The sequence below is a fragment of the Nicotiana tomentosiformis genome, chromosome 1 (genome assembly GCF_000390325.3).
Source record: "Nicotiana tomentosiformis chromosome 1, ASM39032v3, whole genome shotgun sequence".
Taxonomy (NCBI): Eukaryota; Viridiplantae; Streptophyta; class Magnoliopsida; order Solanales; family Solanaceae; genus Nicotiana; species Nicotiana tomentosiformis.
The window spans coordinates 82,024,819-82,045,574 of NC_090812.1; the positions used below are offsets into that span (position 1 = coordinate 82,024,819).

General features: G+C 35.0%; 3 protein-coding genes across 4 annotated transcripts; 1 reads left to right on the forward strand and 2 right to left on the reverse strand.

Annotated features, from left to right (window-relative positions):
* Positions 1-1,616: 1,616 nt before the first annotated feature.
* LOC104118679 (uncharacterized) lies at positions 1,617-6,141 on the forward strand. The gene is made up of 5 exons (XM_009629980.4): positions 1,617-1,906; positions 2,027-2,123; positions 2,961-3,039; positions 4,046-4,127; positions 5,627-6,141. The coding sequence occupies exons 1-5, from the start codon at positions 1,874-1,876 to the stop codon at positions 5,765-5,767; spliced, it is 432 nt and encodes a 143-aa protein (XP_009628275.1). The 5' UTR covers positions 1,617-1,873; the 3' UTR covers positions 5,768-6,141.
* Positions 6,142-6,250: 109 nt separating this feature from the next.
* Positions 6,251-8,938, reverse strand: LOC117272938 (probable 26S proteasome non-ATPase regulatory subunit 3). 2 transcript variants are annotated; one of them, XM_009629979.4, is made up of 8 exons: positions 8,639-8,938; positions 8,245-8,435; positions 7,885-8,019; positions 7,652-7,788; positions 7,524-7,578; positions 7,331-7,441; positions 6,884-7,123; positions 6,251-6,804 (listed from the first exon to the last, which is right to left on the reverse strand). In XM_009629979.4, exons 1-8 carry the CDS (start codon positions 8,784-8,786, stop codon positions 6,364-6,366), a joined length of 1,458 nt encoding a protein of 485 aa, XP_009628274.1. In that variant the 5' UTR covers positions 8,787-8,938; the 3' UTR covers positions 6,251-6,363. The 2 variants fall into 2 exon arrangements, with proteins under 2 accessions (XP_009628274.1, XP_009628273.1); XM_009629978.4 differs by having other exon boundaries at positions 7,885-8,022.
* A 1,551-nt stretch (positions 8,939-10,489) lies between these two features.
* Positions 10,490-14,959, reverse strand: LOC104118677 (probable 26S proteasome non-ATPase regulatory subunit 3). The gene is made up of 8 exons (XM_009629977.4): positions 14,696-14,959; positions 14,192-14,382; positions 13,353-13,490; positions 13,122-13,258; positions 12,877-12,931; positions 12,684-12,794; positions 11,870-12,109; positions 10,490-11,284 (listed from the first exon to the last, which is right to left on the reverse strand). Exons 1-8 carry the CDS (start codon positions 14,775-14,777, stop codon positions 10,772-10,774), a joined length of 1,467 nt encoding a protein of 488 aa, XP_009628272.1. The 5' UTR covers positions 14,778-14,959; the 3' UTR covers positions 10,490-10,771.
* Between the last annotated feature and the right edge of the window lie 5,797 nt (positions 14,960-20,756).

The following is a 20,756-nucleotide window of genomic DNA, read 5'->3' on the forward strand; positions in this document are numbered from 1 at the left end:
TTATTTATTTAAAATTTATCTTTTTCTATACTGAAGAGAGGTTTAAATATTAATAATATATTAAAGTAATCCAAACTGATTATTGGCCACTTGACGTAATATTTTCTTTTGAAAAAAAGATTATTATTGACCACCTAAAACTTTTCGAGTTCGTTATTAGTTAAGCAAAAGAAAAACTAATTTTTTCATATTACATGCATGTCAAAAATCTAAATTCTAGTTGATATGGAAGGATAAATGAGCAATCTAGGGTCGGGGAATGAGGATTATAGTTAATGATTTTTTTAGTTTTTAGTTTTTTAAATATTAAATATTTAATAGTTAGTTAATTTGAATTTAATTAATTTTTGGCCACGGGCCGGCCTAGGCCCAACCTCGGTCAAGTCTCAAGGGCCAGCGGGCTGTCTTGGGGGACTTATAAGCCTCAGTTTTAAATGGACTCAAAAAATTCTAGCCCAAACCTACCCAAGTAGCGGGCTAGTTTGAGCTGGCCTCACGGACCAAGCCCGTTTTGACGGCTATAGGTATATCTAGGGGTGTCAATAGTTCGGTTCGGTCGGTTATTTTATAAAATTAGTACCATACCAATTTTTCGACTATTCTATTATATATAACTAAAATTAGACTTTTCAAAACCGTCCCAATCATGCCGGACTTTCTTCGGTATCGGTACGGTTCGGTTAAGTTTCGGTATTTTCTAAATGTCATGTAAAAGTAGTAGAAGTAGAATGCAATAACATACATACTTTTATAGAATTTAGCAAAACTCTCTATACATTTTTACTATTTAAAGGGTGATGGATTAAGAACATGAAAGATGGTGAGAGTATAGATCCATTAACTATTCTACAATAGCATAAAAGATATTAAGCAAAGACAAAGAAAATATAAACCACACGAGTGTAAAAGATATTAACCAAGTTGGGACTCAAGAATGAAGTCTAGAAAAGATTAAATATTCAAAAAGATAAATCTAAATCATACGAAAAGAAACGTATTCAATACATTGTACTTTGCTACTTATAATAGTTAGAATACCTTATTTCTTGCTAGTGAATATGCCGGAAATAGTTTAGTTTTAACATGAGTAGCATAATAGGTTGGGAATTAGGATTTTGAGTTTAATTACTTCATGACTTGTAACCGTGTTCATAATTCCAAGTCCCACGAAAAAAAATTAATGCTTTATTATTTTTAAACTTAATATATAAATATATTTTTTACATGTAAATTTATTTGGTACGTTTCGATATTTTCTCGGTTTATTTTCATAAATTAGAAAATATATCCTAGTTATCGGTACAATTATAGAAATATATAAAAAAAATTACGGTTTTATTAAAAGAAACCTAAAAATCGGTTCGATACGGTATGATTCGATCGGTTTAGTCGATTTTTAAATATTCATTGACACCCCTAGGTATATCCGAGTCAACTTATCTTTAATATATTTTTGTTATTATAATTATATGAGAAACTAAAATCAATGCAGTTACCTTTGAAATTACAACTTTTGGAATTACTTGAAAGATTTGTACATTAACCATGCATAAAATTTAAACTCTAAAAAATTAATAGGTCCGAATATACCGTCAAACATTTGAATTCAGCCATTTATTTCATAATCCTTTACTTTAAGGACTTACTTAAAACTGCATAAGAGTAGTAATTATAACAAGCTTATAAGTAATTAAATAATTCGTAGTTTAAGAAAAACTAATTGATTTTTCAAAATGACATAGTGTTAAATATTTTTGAAAAATCTTAAGTTAAACAAAAAAAGGACTCATAATTTTTTGTCCCTTGAATTACCAGATTCACAGCTGGGAACACTGTAAAACTCTTCTTTTCGGTGATATTCCCGTCGGAGAAGATGATCGTTTGCGTCGCCGTCGTCGGTCACCAGGTACTCCCATTTTCCCCCAGCAACTTGTTTCTTTTCTTTCAATTTTCTATCTCTTTCTTCTTTTTAGAACTTAATTAGCCAAATATTGTGCAATTTTATTGATTTTCGTCCGATGGACAGAACAATCCGCTTTATATACAGAGCTTCACTGAAGCGGATGATGCCCTAAAGCTTCATCACATTGTTCATTGCTCCCTTGATGTTGTCGATGAAAGAGGTTCTTATTCATCATCTGTTTTTGCTGATCTAGCTTATTTTTTTAGTATATCATTTGACTTGACGCGTTGAAATTTCGCGTCACTCGATTTCGCTGTAAGAGAAAAAACTCGATTTAGCTTTATAAAAAAAAAAAAAAATTATTTAGCTATGATTTGTATGGATTTGGAAAGTTCTTAGGGCTTTTTGAGGCAAAATGCGCATAGTTAGAACTAGTCATGGCTGATTAGTTTTAGTTCATTCGGGAGATTCTTCCTTAGATTGTAAAGAGAAGTATTTTCAGTAAGATCTGGGTCAAAAATGGGTAGATTGATACTGGTATCTGCTTTTCTGAGACTAAAGAAGCTGTCTTTCATTACTTTTAATTTGAATTTTTACTTATTCTAACCAATGCAATTAAATTAATCTAAGTTAATCATAGTGGACCACTATTAGGTTTTACATTACTGAATGGCAGCAGTAACTTTAGTATCTTAAGTCTCTTGGCAAGGCATACACTTGTTAGATTTGATTCTTGTATTGTATTGTGTGGAAACTAAAAGTAGCTGCTGCAAATGGAGCTGTTTATCCTAAACAAAATCATGATCATGACCTATTGCAGCTTCATGACTAAAGTCTTAGGGGTTATTAGGGAATATTGGACAGTCGGACAACTAAACAACGGACTGTTTAACTACCTACTACTGGACCTATTGAGTTCTTATGCTTGATTGTACTTTATGAACTTGTATATTTGTAGCCAAATATTCCTTTTAGTGGAAACTTAGTTAATTAACATATCTTGACGCTCGGTTAGCATCTGGTTTCTTTTTGACAACTCATCTGTTGCTTATTACAGTGAACAATCCAAAAAAATCCAGCTCCACCCTAAACGAGACATTTCTTGGCCTGCTATATCCAACTGAAAACTACAAAGTGTGAGTAATACTTAACTCTTGATTTGCCTTAATGTATCTGCGTAAAATGGGTATGGTGTGGTGTGGCTGCTTCATATTATTTTTTATGATACACCAAAAACTTGCTTAGAAATGGATGTAGCCCATACCATATGAGTAACTGCAGATGCACTGAATATGAACCATAGTACCAGCAGGGGCGGCCCAAGTGTCAAGCCACTAAAGCAAAGGCTTTAGGCCCCCAAATTTTAAGGGCCCCAAATTTTGATTTTGTTTTTCTACTCGTATTTGTATTGAGACCCCGACTAATTTAGATTCGTACCGCGTAAGGCCTAGTTAAAGACACGTTTTAACATGATTTTTTTAACCGCAGGACTCGAACCCAATATATTTAATTAAGGTAAGTTGGATCAAATACATCTCACAACAATCTTTAGGGTAGGGTCTAAATATATTGGGTATGTTAAAATAAAATAAAAATATTTTATAAAAAGTCAAGATAACTTTTAATTTAGTAGTAATGTAACTGTTTGAGCAAAAAATGCAGAAAGAGAATCACTCCTCCTAAACCCTTGTCGCGAATATAAAACTTTTCATTATTTAAATTTTACGAGTGACATCATTAGTGAGGTATCTATATGAATTTGGTTCTATTATCTAAGATCAACAATATCTTAGGAGAGATTAAATTATTTATAAAAGAAACTATTAACAACTGATGTTAGGCCAAAATTCTATACTTTTAGCCCATTACTCGCCCTATATTTTGTTGGTTTAAGTGAGTTATTGTGCGACAATTGCACTAAATTGTGTTGTTTTATGTGTAGGAACATCGGAATGAATCATCGATGTTATGATAATTTTTTTTTTCCTTCCGAAAGGCCCCAAATTAAAAATTGGTTTTAGGCCACCAATCTTCTTGGGCCGCCCCTGAGTACCAGAGTCCACTTAACATAGCCTTTTGGGAATATATAAGATCATTGACATTAAGCCTGTCTTCCTCCGTGTGCTATTATATATCTTTCAGGTATGGTTATTTGACTAATACAAAGGTGAAACTCATATTGGTCACAACAGATCTTGATGTTCGAGATGCAGATGTGAGAAATGTAAGTGCTGCCTTGTTTTGTTCTTACATTGGTTGACTACTTCCTCTTTTTCTGTTCCAAACCAACATATCTGCTCTTATTGAAGCATAATGCATTCTTGTGTTAAAATAATAGATTTAGTGATCCGAGGTTGATAAAAATCTGAAAGAAGTGGAATTACTCTCGTCTTTTCTGAGTTGATTTGTATTTCGGAAATACCAAGTTGTTGGAAGGTTTTTTTCTTCTTTGTTGCTTATGACAGAAAATAAGTATCCGAAAATCTTGTCTTGGTCCATTTAGGTATATTCTGCAAAACTTACAGCTAAATAACGCGGACAAATATAACCCTCTTGTGTCTCAGATCCTTTAATATTGCATTTTGTTACATTTGATGTCTTGTCTCCTTCACATTCCTGTTCCTGGTAACTCTTTGATGAGCTCTCAGATATTATCATTCTTCGCGGTGTCCGTCTGAGGCTGTTCATTCTTGTTCTCTAAAATCAAGTGGATCCGTATATTAATGTGTGTCTGTGTGTGTGTGGCAAAAGAAGTCAGAGCCAGTTTTACCTGGTATCTTGAAACAGAAGGGGAACTACAATTTTGCGGAGTCTCCATTGTACTTCATTAGGATAGGTTTCTTTTATGATGGTATGCTGTTAACATATCTTCATCTAGACATTAGCTATTTCAATTTTTTAAGAGAAATATAAACATTAGCTATTTCCTCAAATTGGAAAACTTTCATGTAAAGGGTGAAGACATAGCTCCTATGTTTAACACGGTGAAGCCGGTGGCGGAGCCACATGCACCAAAGGAGTGTCATCCGACAACCCTTCGTCGGAAAATTATACTGTAATTTTTTTAAAAATATGTATATATACTATATAATGACGCCCCTTGACTTCTTGGTGAGTTTGTTTCTTTATATTTTGACTCCACTTAATGAAATTTCCGGCCCCGCCACTGGGTGAAGCAATGATAGAATATTACTGTTATCACATCCGTACAAATAAGTGCACTTAGGAAAAAGTTACATAGAAAAACGTAGAACCAAAGTTTACTCATGTCTGAACTGCTAAGAGATTCTAGTGTCCCAGGTTGCTAGCGTGATATGTTGCAGAAACAGCTATACCAGTTTGTATTTTGCCCAAGGGTCAGTCTTCCACAGTAAAAAAACAGTAAGGTGGTCCCTCATTAGTAAAACTACATTAATGTATTTTATGCCGCGAAAAGAATGGCTATCCAGTCTCCCAATGTAAAACACAAAAGCACTGTTATCATCATGAATGAATACTGCAAACAAGATAATTTAATCCTGCAATTTGGTTAAATAGTACGTCTACATGAAAACTGGGATGAGGGAAATTGGGAATACTTTGTTTGAACGATACCAATGGCTTTATGTTGAAGAAACACTGTTGAAGCACATTAAGTTTCAGATGTTCTTTGGTGTGATGTATGTGATATTCAGCCTTTAGCATAGCAGCTTGCTTAATCTTTTTGGTGGAAATTATTTACAGTTTTTCAGGAAATTTCATGCCGCATATGTTGATGCTGTGTCAAACCCATTTCATGTTCCTGGCAAGAAGATAACATCCAGAACTTTTGCTGAAAGGGTTAGCACTATCGTCAAGTCTTTTGGTTTGAGTTCAGCAGGTTGAATGACTGCTCTCAGAGTCATTTTGCAAGGCACTCCAGTGTACCTCTTCCCCAAGCCGATGGAGAAAGTAAGGGTGAAGAGCATGTTTGTGCAAACTCATCTACTTCATTGCATATAGACTTCGAAGTTTATTTGAACATCTTGAGGTACTGAAGGATATTTGTCAAATTCGCTCCCTCGTGACAATAACCAAAATAGATATCATGTGAAGTAGGTAGTTACTGATTTTGTTGGGTCATATGTACTTGCTAGACATATGTGTTTGCTTTAAGTAAAAGATATTTTTCGTTTGGAATTCTTTCAAGAAATAAAATGCAAAACATGTTGCCCATAATTACAGGAAATTTTAATGATAAAAGAATAAGTTTTGTGCAATGATATTGTATAATTGTTCAAAAACCATCAGATCAAGTTGATCCACAACAGTGAGTAATTTTTCATAGCAAGTCTGATATGATAACGTAAAAATAGAATAACAACTTGCTATATCAAGTGAAATTGCATTGATACTGTAAAAATTCTTTACATTGTCAGTATATGTACCTTAATTCAAAATGGTAATCCTACAAGATGTTGATTCTATTAAAAAGCATCTCTCTACGTCGCCGCACTTTGCTTATTTCTCAAATTTTGTGGAAATCGAAGAGCACGGACAGCCTCATTGTGCATATTAAGACAGAAGGCAATTCTTGAGTTAAAAGCAATTTGAGGCTCATTTGTGGAGTAAACATCCCCAGTTGCTTTTGATACCAACCATCCATTGGCATGGTCTAATGTGGCATCAATTGCGCCATCTCGAATTGCTTTGGCTACAATGTTCTCAGCATCATCAACTGGATTTTCAGAATCCAAGTTTAGCTTCTTGGCAATGTCAGCCAGTGAAATACGAGAGTACGAAGCGCTGATGTTTCTAAGCCCTGCCCTTATGACATTATGCCTGAGTCTGACAATCAAGTTACTTGTTCTGTCTTGGTTGAAAATGCTGGAAAATTTCTCATCTGCTGTTCTAAATAGCTCTAGATCTCCTATGCGAATAGCCTGCAAAGACAGTAATTACAAAATTTAACATAAAGCTCAGAGTAAGTCAAAGTTATTTATTTGATCCTCCTATACTTACATTTGTCAGCTCAAAGTATGGCCTCAATGCTTTCTCCATTCTTTTCTGTGTAAATACAGTCCTCTCAGGGATCTCTCCAAGCAATAACTGGACAATAATAGCCCACTTATTGCATTGTATTTGGAAACCAACTGCAGTTACTGGACTTTTCTGCACAGCTTGTACAAGAGAATCTTTGGCATCTGTGTACTCCAACTGAATTGTCTTGATCTTTCCCTGGTAGAGGAGGTATCGACAGAACTGAAAGAAACAGAAAAGGCAATCCAAAGGAGAGGAAGCCATTGTGAGGACAAGTAGTTCACAGAAATTTAAACACGATCTATTCACAAGAAGTGAGATTAGTAACCTCAAAAATAAGGCATGTTACATGCTACAACATGTTAAAATAGTAAATTATTTGCACCGTTAGTGCAACAAAATTAATCCATAAGCAAATAGACGACAAACCTGTTGGTTTGAAAGAGCTTCAACACAGTGGGCCTTTGAGCGAAATTTTTCTGCTTGATCATACAAGTTATAGTGAAGGTAATTTCTCAGTAACAGATTGAGAAGTGTTTCCTGCGATTTAACCAGCCAATAAACTATAACAGTTTTCAGTATATAACAAACACCAAAGACATGAACCAAATATTTCACATACTTGACTCAACTTATTATGGCGTACTGTTGCAGTTCGGTACAAAGCAAGCAGGTCACTGTTAGTAAACAATAGTTTCAGTTAGAAAGAACACCAGTAGTAATAGCCAGAAAAAATTTAAACAAACTTACCCTCGAATTTCGGCGAGATCACCAGCAAGTTCATAACTTAAAGAGTAGTAGGAATAGAGCTTCGATGCAAGAACATCATCAGTTCTGCTATTCATATTCTTTAGACGAACAATACTTTCTGAGGAACAAGCCTTAGCCTGAATGTAAAGCAAATTCTCGGTGATTCATGAAGTTGAGTAGACATATCTTTATAAAAGGGAGAAGTTGAGTAAAAGACAGCCATTTTATCTCACCTCCTTGTATTTTTTCTGATCAATCAGAAATATTAGAACAAGCAAGTAGCAATAAGTCTCAAGCTCAGGCACCAGATGTGTTGAATGGGCTTCAGTTTCAGACATTTCCACATCAACTTGAGTGTCATATTTATCCTGCTAAAAGCCATATAAGAATTCATAGAGCAGAGATATTACATATCGACACACACACACACACGCGCACGCATGTCAAACAATTAAGCAAGATCAACAAATAGAAGAATGGTTATATGAGAAACTAAGTAGGGCCTTTGTACATAAAAGACAGGTAGAAAATGGTGGATTTTTATGTTTATTTCCAAGTTTAACATGCACATAGCTATTTGACTACTAATTTACCTGTGGCACGTATGAAGATAGCTGTGCATGGACCTCAGAAACATGGCCAAGAGCATAATTCAAGAAAGCAGATAGCATTGAAACCTTTAATTTCCTCCTGAGTTTCATGGTCAATCTCATAGCCTTGTATATCTTCCTTACTTCACTTGTATTTGCTCCACTCTCAATCATTGATGCTATCTCCTTCAAATCTAGTTTCAAAATAGTATTAGTTAAAAATGCAAAACAACAACTAGGAAAAAGAGAGTATATATGACAGAAATTTACAACAGAAAGATATGCTGCCGGGCTTGGCCTAGTGGTAATAGTGCAACACGTGATATGTGAGTTAGGCACCGGTAAACGAGCCATGTAACATGAATATTTATACATGTATGAAGATAGAGGAACATACCTTGTAATACAGAAGGATCAACTGAGCAGTCATATACAGAAGGAGTTGATTGATCTTTAACCGTTCGATTTGTCTTGAAGAATACTTGAGAAATCAAGACAACAACCATTGCGATATAGAAAACGGAGATAAAAGCTAAAAATTCCATGGTTGAAGTACAGGATGTTGTCAGATACTGAAAAGTGAACTAGTTGTAGAAAGAAGCAATTGAACTTGACGTGTAATTATTAAGAGCAAAAGAAAAAAAAAAAAGAAAAAAAAAAAGAAGAGAAAGGGTGATTATGCTAGATGCTTACCACGTTTGGGGTTTTCTTCTACTTTAATTTTCTATGGAATAACAATACATTTACCATAATTGTTTTTGGCCTTTATCTAAAAGGAAAGTATAAATCTTTCTTACTCAGCATTGGAAGAAAATGCAATGAATTATTATATAAATTGAAGTTCTTTTCTTTTAATTTGTCAGCATCACAATGTAAATACAAGTTTTAGCTCACTCTGATAAACTTCCAAGAATTTCGTGACTGGTATTATCTTAAATACTTTTATACTTTCTTATATTTTTTACAATTAAATTTTTTCGTTCTCTTTGATACTTCTTTTTCTATCGCCTGATATTCTAATTTATGAGCTTACTTTGTTAATTTCTGTTTGATTATTTCGATCTTAACAATTTAGGACTAGATTTATGGAATGATTCGATGACTTGCTTTAGCTACAAGTTTAAGAGAACATCTATCCATAAACAATAGAGAAAGCGGGAGATGAGCTGAGTTTTGAAATTCGTTGATTGAGAATGAAGAAATCGCTTTTCTTTTGGTCAAGCAACGAGAGATCGCATAGACGTATGTGCAAACTGTATGAAAAAAGAAAAGAAATTTAGAGTCCCTCATCCTTACTCCTATCATTTATGAAGTACAATAATTTTTTATTTGGTTTCATTTTCTGAATTACTTTTTAGTTTTTAACTATGTGATTCGTGATTTTTTCTTAGAGTTCATAAAAAATCAGATATGGTAATCCCATATTGTAAGATCACTATTCTTTCGGGAATAGAATGATTAGTCGACTTTTATTCTCGGCATTCACTATTCTTTTTTTAACGAAGCAATTAGCTTGTACTACCTCTGGTCAAACAAATTAAATTTATCTCCCTTCTTGTTTTGATTGCATTTTAAACACTTCGTCTCAATTCTAGAATGATGCTCAAAAACAACAAGTTGCCTTACATTTATCAATGAGTTGATTAACAGTTCATAATTGAAATCATCCAACTATATAACTTCTTAAACATACTATAGGTTAAAAATATTTCTCTTTATCCCTTTTATTGAATTTTTTATATGTTTTAGCCAGTCAATTAACTATTTTTTAAGCTCAATATTGGGGTTGAGACTTGAGAGTCAACATGTTGTATTATACTCTTTTATTTAATTTACTCCAGAAGAACCAATCTAGGTTCAACTCATTAATACCTATTCTCAATAGTACATGAACTAACTGTGACGCCCCAAGTCCATACCCAACACTACGGAAACTTCATTCTAATAGCTCACAAATCTATGGTTCTAGCTTAGATCACGCTATCTCCGAGAAAATAAGGGGAGAAGAATAAGGCACGCTGTCATTTGACTAGTTTGTAGGGGCTATAAATTTTCCTCCTCAGCTAGAATAGAAGGATAAGATGCAAGCTAAGCTCGTATTAGCAATAATTTCCTATTAGTACTTCAACAATCCGCCCTTCCCTGAACTCTGCGCATAGCGGAAGCTTAGTGCACCGGGCTGCCCTTTACTTCTTTTCCTAGATATCTGGTTAGTAGATGTAACAGCAGAAGAAATGAAAGACCTAAATATAAAAGCACAGCAATTTTTGGCAAAAGGAAGTGTTTGGCTACAAAAAGAAATAGTTGGAGAAAAACATATGAGAGAATTCCACAGCAAATTTTTTGCTAACAGTAAAAACATTAATTATGAAATCTGGTACTTCATAATAGGAGAAATAGAAGGCCAAAAGAAATTGCAGATGAGGCATATTTGTTTAATCCAAGGAATAAGCTAAATATCCAAATCTCAAATGGCAGGGAAATCTTAAACACAGCATCTTCCTTGTTCATCTCATGATAATAGACCCAATCAGAAATCATCATCATCCTCTTCAGCTATGTGCTTAGCAAGCTCTTGTTCTTGCTGTTGTCTCTCTCTCCTCTTCTCAGCACTTTCTTTCTCCTTGTGGGAATTTGGAGGAAATCGAAGAGCACGCACAGCCTCATTATGCATATTCAGACAGAAGGCAATTCTTGAGTTAAAAGCAATTTGAGGCTCATTTGTAGAGTAGATGTCCCCAGTCTCCTTCGATACCATCCATCCATTCGCATGATCCAACGTCGCATCAATTGCACCATCTCGAATTGCTTTGGACACGATACTCTCAGCATCAGCAACAGGGTTTGGAGAATCCAACCTCAGCTTTTTTGCAACATCAACCAGCGAGATCCGAGAGTATGAGATACTGATGTTTCGTAGCCCAGTCCTAATGACATTATGCCGGAGTCTCACAATCAAATTGTTAGTTCCATCTGAACTAAAAGTGCTGGAGAACTTCTCAGCAACTTTCCTAAATAACTCCAGATCTCCTATGCGAACAGCCTGAAAACCAAAAATTATAACCCATATAATTCAGGATTTGATTGGAGATCCATGAAAAAAGAGCCACAGGAAGGGGGACTGTTTTCCTTAGCAGGAGCACTATGAATCACCCGTTGTTAACCCCCCCCCCCCCCCAAAACCCCCTGACACATGAAACATAGATTCTTCAAAGAAAAACAAACAAAGAAGGTCAGTCAATCTTCCCCACACCAGACAGGTGTCACAACGGTTTACAAACACGTCTCTAGAATATTGGGCAAGTAAATGAAATCTCTCATAAGAAAACTTTTATTTGGACTTGACTCATGTTACAAACAATGCATCAAATGATACTACACAGTAACATGCTACATAATGTTAGAGATAAATATCTAGTCACATGTACACCTGGTGTGCTTCTATATAGAGAGGTAAAATGGATCTCTCTCCATATGTTTGATGAAATAAATCAAAAAGAACGCAAAAAATCTTGAGCTATTCCTGCTCAAAAATGAACTCCTCCAAGAAAGTCAACCTTGATACTTAAGATCTCAAAATATAACCTCCAAAAAACGGATTTTCTAAGTTTAATAGTGTAATACGTACATTTGTCAGCTCAAAGTATGGCCTTAATGCTTTCTCCATGCCTTTCTGCATAAAAACAGTCCTTTCTGGAATCTCTCCAAGCAATAACCGGACAATAATAGCCCATTTATTGCATTGAACTCGGAAACCAAGAGCAGCCTGAGGAGCTTTACGAGCAGCTTGAAGAAGAGATTCTTTAGCATCAGTGTATTCCAACTGGATTGTCCTGATCTTTCCAAGGTAAAAGAGGTATCGGCTGAACTGAAGGATACAAAAAATAAAGGGGGGGACGTTAATAAAGGAGGATCAAATTGCAAGAACAAACATCCTAGAAAACTTCTTTGAGCAAATTACAGCAATACAAATTTAAAAGAGCAAGTGAACTAATCGATACTGCTTAAATCAAGTCGAGCTACCACCAAAATCAAGCCGCCCCAAAAGTTCAGAAGTTAATATAGATCCTTGCACTGATCCAAAGATGAGAGATACTAATATCAATCTGAAATACAATTAGCACTATCTAAACTACATGTAAAGCTTTAACTAAACTAACAAGTACCAAGCATTCCTAAGAACACTAAAGTTTTTATTTGATGAAGTAATAAATTTCATTAATTGAAAGGGCAAAAATTGTGCCTGTATACAAGAAGTATACCAAAAAAATAGAAAACCTCACAAAACCTAAGAACACTGAAGTTATTGTCAAATTCTAAACCTAGCACATCACGGTGGATCAAGCATCAACAATAATGAGAGGAATATTTAAGAAAAAAACCTATCATGGAACTTAAAAACAGATGAGCACAGAGAGGACGGGAATTGAGTAGAGAATTGCCTGCTGATTTGAATGAGCTTCAAAACGGGGGGCCTTTGACCTCAATTTCTCTGCTTGATCGTACAAGTTGTAGTGAAGATAATTCCGCAGCAGCAGATTAAGGAGTGTTTCCTGCACCCATAACCATCGAATAAGTACAAAACATCATATCCAGAATACAAAGAGCACCCAAAGCCCAAAAATACTGACAAACCTGACCCAACTCATCATGGCGTAATGTTGCAATCCGATGCAATGCAAGGAGATTACTGTCGGTAAATTATAAGTTCAATCAGAGACGGAAATAGAAAAGCCAAAAATGGAGCCAAAAGATAGGCATAAAGGAGATGGAGTAAACTCAATACTCTCTCTTCCCTAATCTCATTTGGAAAGCCTGTTCTGTCAAAGCATGGCATTGATGTTACATGCGAGCTTGTACAATTTAGAACTCAGACTCACCCTCGAATTTCGGCAAGATCACCAGTAAGTTCATAACACAGAGAGTAGTAGAAGTAAAGCCTAGAAGCTAGTACATCAACAGTCCTCCTGTTGACAGTTTTCAGACGAGCAATACTTGCTGAGGAGCAAGCCTTAGCCTGAAAGTAAACCAGGAATAATTTGTAGTTCCATGAAAACACAAACCTAACATGAAAAAGGCAATATAGCATGGAACACATTACTTTATCCTACCTCATTGTATTTCTTCTGGTCGATTAGAAATATCAATACAAGCAAGTAGCAATAGATCTCAAGCTCTGGCAAAGGATTCTTAATCGGTGCCTGAGCTCCAGATGTTGCAGTATCAACTTCCATATCCTGCTCGTCTTCCTGCAAGAAAGAAACATTTGTAAAGCAAAAAACCGATAACCAACGACACATACACCACCAATTCCTATCCGGAAGGTTTTATCATTAAAAGCTCCTGTACTATTGCACCTGCTACTAAGGGAAAAAATCAAGAGTACTCTAAACTCCATGAACCCAAACGAAAGTTAAGCGCATACAATTATTCTATCAACCTCCAGACAATTTTCAAGTTAATTTCCACAAATCCTACAGTGATTCTGTGCTGCATAAGTAAACAACAACTACTATGACTAGTAGGCCTCAATCTCAAACTAGCTAGGTTCGGCTATATGAAACCCCAATATCCATTTTGCTCACAATGGACCAGTTTCACTCCAGTACCTAATAATTTGGGGTTCTTTTTTTCTTCTTTATTTTATGATACGTTCAATAACTTGGTAACTCTAGAGGTTCTCTGCATTTTCATCTAGATATCTTGCGTAAGAACATTTCAGTATAGAACATATAACTCGTAGATTTTTTTTCCTGAATAGTCAAAATATCTGAGATAACAAAACATGGCCCGAAGAACAAAATCCGCGTGTACCTACATAATTGCAATATGTGGGATATGCTGGTTATGAAAGAGATAAGTCCAATGATACTTTTATGCATGAATGCACTTTCTTGGTGCCTGATCATACAGTAAAACATTTGCTTGCTTATCCAACTAAAAGCCTTACCTTGGGTAGGAAGGAAGATAGCCGGGAATACACCTCAGATCCAGGCACTAGAACATAATTGAGGAAAGCAGATAGTGAAGAAGCCTTTAGCTTCTTCCTCAGTGCCATAGTCAGCCTCACGGCTCTCGAAATCCTCCGAACCTCACGAGCATATGCCCCAGTCTCAATCAACGATGCTATCTCTTTCAAATCTAAGAAAACACCAAAATTATAAAGCTAAATAAATTATTCAGTCAAAATATAACCGTTACTCCAAAATCATAAACTCTGATCTATCAATTGAAACCCAGATCAATTTCCACTCAAAAAAACCCACACCCAAGATAGAAAAAGCCCTAAAAGTGACCATTTCATAAAAACCCTAACATTGATCTATCAAATTTGAAAACACAGAAATTTCCAGTAAAAATAACAATACCCATAAAATAAAAATAAGAACTTTAGATCTTTAGGACAATAAAGTAATAAACCCATGAACAAAAATGGCACAAAGATTGTACTTACGGTGGAAGATGGAAGGGGCAGTGGATGAAAGAGAATTGGAAGGAGGAGCTGCTTGCTCCTTCATCTCCACGTCTTGAGTCATCTTGTCTGAAAAGATCAATTACAGAAAGAAAGAATAAACGAGTCTAACAATGTTTTGATTCCGAGCTTCTCAAGAGTCGATGCTCTGTGATAAACCTCACACACTGCAAACGCTCTTTTTGACCATTTCGTCCTTGCTCCTTTTCTTTTCTTTTCTTTTTTCGTTTTAAGTGTGTGTTTTTCTTGCTGCTTACGTTTGATTTTCTTTTATCTAGTGAAAATGTAAAATAAAGAAAATACGAATTCAGTTCCACATTATTTGTCGTTTAGACAAGTAGTTTTCAAAATTTTAGCATTTTAAGAAAATAAGAAATATTGATTATGTAATGAAACAATAAAAGAAGAAAGAACAATATTGCAGAGAAAAGAGAAAATTTTTATTGCTTTGAGATGATTTACGGTGGATAAAGCCTCTTTATTTATAGGGAAAAAAATAATTTAGCTACAAAGTAACAAACTCTCTAAAAGATAGACATTCACTCTTAAGTATAATTCTATTCATAACACTCTCCCTTGAATGTGTTGCTCAATAGGTAATGTGCCTCGTTAAAACCTTAACTAAAATAAAACTCAGTGGGAAAAAAATTCTAATAAAGGAAAAGGAGTATACATGTTTAATAATACTCATTTTGGTTGCCTCATTAAAAATCTTGCAAAGAAAACCCAGTGGGACAAAACCTTGTAAGGCAAAAAGAGTGCAACGCGTATTAACTCCCCATGATGAGATCATCAATTCACATCCTTGAGCCTTTACATCCCAATTTTTACACTAGTTTCTTAAAAGTTGACGTTGGTAAAGATTTTATGAACAAATCAGTCATATTATCACTTGAACGAATTTGTTGCACATTGATATCACCATTCTTTTGAAGCTCATGTGTGAAAAATAACTTCGGTGAAATGTGCTTTGTCCTATCTCATTTTATGAATCCTCCCTTCAATTAAGTTATGCATGTTGTATTGTCTTCATGCAAAATTGTGGGTAGTTTGTGACATTTCAAATCACATTTGTCTCGAATAAGATGTATTATAGACCTCAAGCACACACATTATCGACTTGCTTCATGAATAGCAATTATCTCAGCATGATTAGATGAAGTAGCTACGATTGATTGCTTAGTCGATCGCTAAGATATGACAGTGCCTCCACACGTAAACACATAGCCTGTTTGAGATCGAGCCTTGTGTGGGTCGGATAAATACCCAGTATCGGCATAATCAACAAGATCGGGACTGTAATTATTGCCATAAAATAAGCCCATATCGGTAGTCTCTTTTAGAGACCGCAATATGTGTTTGATTTCATTCCAATGTATCCTTGTAGGAGCAGAGCTATATCTTGCTAAAACATTAACTGAAAAAGTTATGTCAGGCCTTGTTATATTAGCAAGATACATTAGTGCACAAATCGCACTAAGACATGGTACTTCAGGACCAAGTAGCTATTCATTATTTTCTTGAGGTCGGAACGGATCCTTATTCACATCAAGTGATCGAACAACCATCGTAGTACTTAATGGATGCGCTCCATCCATGTAAAACCGTTTCAATATCTTTTCAATGTAGGCAGATTGATGAACAAAAATCTCGTTTATCAAGTGTTCAATTTGCAAACCGAGACATAATTTTATCTTTCCGAGATCTTTCATCTTGAATTCATTCTTTAAATAATCAATTGCCTTTTGGAGTTCTGTAGGAGTTCCAATAAGGTTTATGTCATCAACATATACGGCAAGTACAACATATTCCGATGTTGTTTTCTTTATAAAAACATATGGACAAATGGCTTCATTTATATATCCTTCCTTTAATAAATAATCACTAAGATGGTTATACTACATTCGACCTGATTGCTTTAGACCATACAAAGATCTTTGCAATTTGATTGAAAATATTTCTTGGGACTTTGAATTATGCGCGTCAGGCATTTTAAATCCCTTGGATTTTTCATGTATATCTCATTATCAAGTGAGATGTAAAGGTATATGGTAACCACATCTATTAAATGTATGTCAAGCTTTTCATGGACAACAAAACTAATGAGATAACAGAACGTTATAGCATCCATAACGGGTGAATATGTCTTTTCATAATCGACATCGGGCCTTTGTGAAAATCCTTGTGCAACAAGGCGTGCCTTATATCTTTATACCTCATTTTTCTCATTCATCTTGCGTACAAAGACCCATTTCTAGCCAACAGGCTTAACACCATTAGGTGTTTGGATTACATGCCCAAAAACTTCACGTTTCGCAAGTGAATCCAACTCAGATTGGATTGCTTCTTGCCATTTTGGCCAATCACGTCTTTATCAACATTCTCCAACATATTGAGGTTCAAGATCCTCACTATCTTACATAATGCTAGATGCAATATTATATTCAAAGACATCACCACTATATCAAATCGATTCAAATCTGTCTCAATATCGATTGGATTTATTAATAGTTCCTTATTTTCTTGAGTCTCAAGCTCAGTGATATCCTCATGAATCTCAGGATTGGTTAAATCGTGAATTTTTTCATGAGACTATTTCATAGTGCCATCTTGATCATTTATTTTTCTTTTTCAAGGATTTCGATCCTTAGAACCCAATGGCCTGCCTCGTTTTAGGCGTGCTTTTGACTCATTAGCTATGACACAAGAAGATTGTCCAACATGGACATCAATACGGATTGGAACATTCTCTGCAAGGATATGTGATTTTGTTATCCTTTTTAGGTCCGTAAATGCATCTAGCATTTGATTTGCTATTTTCTGCATATGGATAATCTTTTATACCTCTTTTTTACAAATAGAGGCACGTGGATCAAGATGAGACAATGATGGATTTTTTCATAAAATTTTTCGTTTGGTTTCACCAATTTCTCCCCCTAATTTTGGAAAAAATGTCTCATTGAATCGACAATCTGCAAATCGAGCAGTGAATAAATCTCTCGTTAATGTTTCAAGATAGCAAATAATGGAGGGCGATTCAAACCCAACATATATTCCTAACCTTCTTTGGGGACCTATTTTAGTGCGATATGGCGGTGCTACAGGCACATATACTGCGCATTCAAAAATTCTTAAATGGGATATATTAGGTTCATGACCCAAAACTAATTGCAACGGAGAATATTTATGATAATTTGTTAGCGAGACGAACTAGCATTGCTGCATGCAAAATGGCATAAACCCAAACAGAAGTAGGTAATCTCGTTTTCATGAGTTATGGCCTTGCTATCAATTGCAGTAGTTTAATCAAAGACTGTGCAAGGCCATTTTGAGTGCGAACACGAGCTACAAGATGTTCCACTTTTATTCCAATTTATAAGCAATAATCATTAAATATTTGGGATGAAAACTCAACAACATTATCAAGTTGAATAGACTTAATTGATTATCGGGAAACTGTGCCCGTAATCGAATTATTTGTGTAATTAATTTTGCAAACGCCGGGTTGCGAGATGATAATAGGCACACATGAGACCATCTAGAAGATGCATCTATTAAGATCATAAATATATAAACGGCCCACTAGGTGGGTGAATAAGTCCACAAATGTCCTCTTGTATACGTTCCAAAAATACAGGGGACTCAATCCCAACCTTTGTTGGTGATGGTCTAATAACTAACTTGCCTTGATAAGAAGAAGTGCAGGAAAACTCATTATTTAAAAGAATCTTTAAATGTAGGGGACTCAATACCAGCCTTTGTTGGTGATTGTCTAATAATTAACTTGCCTGGGTAACAAGAAGTGCAAGAAAATTCATTATTTAAAAGAATCTTTAAATTCTTGTCCAATACATGTCACAAGACAAAGATGGGAATTTCTCAATAACCCTTTTATGCCAAAGACATTCTTGGTAACGATGAGATATTCAAGGTTTTTTTTTATCTATTGTCTCAATATGATATCCATTTTGACGGATATCTTTAAAGCTCAACAAGTTCCTATTGGACTTGGAAGAGAACATTGCATTATCTATGATAAGCATTGTTCCCTTAGGCAGAGTTATAGTAGCTCTTCCAGAGCCTTCAATTAAATCACTATTACCAGAAATTGCAGTAACATCCGCCTTACACATACTTAAATGAGAGTATGTGTCTTACATGAATCAATTAAACAAATATTTTTACAATTAAACTTTGATCCAAATTTGCTTTGTGAGGTATCCATATTTGCTTCTCATGGTTTGACATACAAAAGAAATATACGAATAAACATCAGTATTTTCAGAGAAAAGAGAAAATAAATAGTTAAATCAATAACTCAATAATAACTTATAATGCAATTTCGAGTAAACTCTCATTATAATACGAACAATTATGTAGCTAAAAATAATGTAATTATACTTTACATATTCCTTAATAGACAGTAAAAAAAACAGAGGGAATTGGATTTATGAACAGTGCTTTGAGGAAACAATTGTAACAATGCATGTTTTTGTACCCTACGAATTTCGAAATTATAATAATAGTAAAAGTGAAAAATCAATGCGCATAGTTTCTGACGCTACTCGTAAGTACAAATAAGGACAAGTAGATATTTCCTTTTATTGCTTAACAGAAAGCTACTAACTTAATTTTACACATCAACATGATTGTCACTAACCACATAAATCCTTTATAATCTCCACGATCTTAGAGGTGGAGCTACGTACAGTTCTGCTTACATGTTCGATATACATTGGTCTCAATCTTGCATTTAATATACATAAATAATATACTCTTCCTGAAACACTGTTTAAAACGAAAACTAGAACTATATTTAATCAAAACGAACTAACACTGTTCCATAAAACAAATAATAATAATTGATACTAATGACTACTACTCATGTAAAGAACTATGGTTATATAATGTTTATTCACTAGCTACTATGAATAGACAAAAACAAAAATCAAACTATTCAATTGTCTTTAACCACAGATCCATCACCGATCAAGTGGTCTATTTTTCCATTAGAGTGCTCAAAGAAGTCTGTCACATCCAAGTGGGTGATGTCAAATTCATTGTCAGAGACAAAATTAGCTTCAGTTTTTTTTTCTTTAGAGATGCTTGATAAAGCTTATCTTGGTGTACGTTAAATATTTGTCCAATGCCTTTTTTCCATCGCAACGATAACATTCAGTTTCGGAACCCTTTACCTTTGGCTTCTCATCTTTTCCTTTCCACTTTTGGTGGTTATTTTCTTTGGGGGTGATTAATACCAGGAAAATTTCTTCCTTGGCCACGAACAGGACCACGACCTTTTCCACGCTTAGCATAATGTGAATACACCTCATTCACTTCAGGAAATGGTGTAGACCCAGTGGATCGATTTTTATGATTTCTCATGAGCAAGTCGTTGTTTCGTTCAGCCACAAAGAGAAGAGAAATCAACTCAGAGTACTTCTTAAAATATTTCTCTCGGTACTACTGTTGCAAGACCATATTGGAGGCATGAAATGTTGTGAACATTTTTTCAAGCATATCATAGTCAGTGATGTTATCTCCACAGAGTTTTAATTTAGAAGTAATTCTGAACATCACATAATTATATTCAGAAACAGACTTAAAGTCTTGAAGCCTCAGATGAGCCCAATCATATCGTGCTTGTGAAAGTGTGACCAACTTTAAGTTGTCATATCTTTCCTTTAAACCATTCCATAAAACAAGTGGATCTTTGACTGTGAGATATTCTATTTTCAACTATTTATCAAGGTGATGGCGCAAGAAAATCAAAGCCTTAGCACAGTCTTGGGTAGATGCTTTATTTTTATCTTTAATGGCGTCTCCGAGACTCATTGCATTTAAAGAATTGCTCAGATACCCGTGAGTGAGGCTTATTTGGGTCGTGTTATAAATGCGCTGGCTAAACCTATTGATGGTAGAGGTGAAATTTCAGCTTCTGAATTTCGATTAATCGAATCCGCCGCCCCGGGTATTATTTCGCGCCGTTCCGTATATGAGCCTCTTCAAACCGGGCTTATTGCTATTGATTCGATGATCCCTA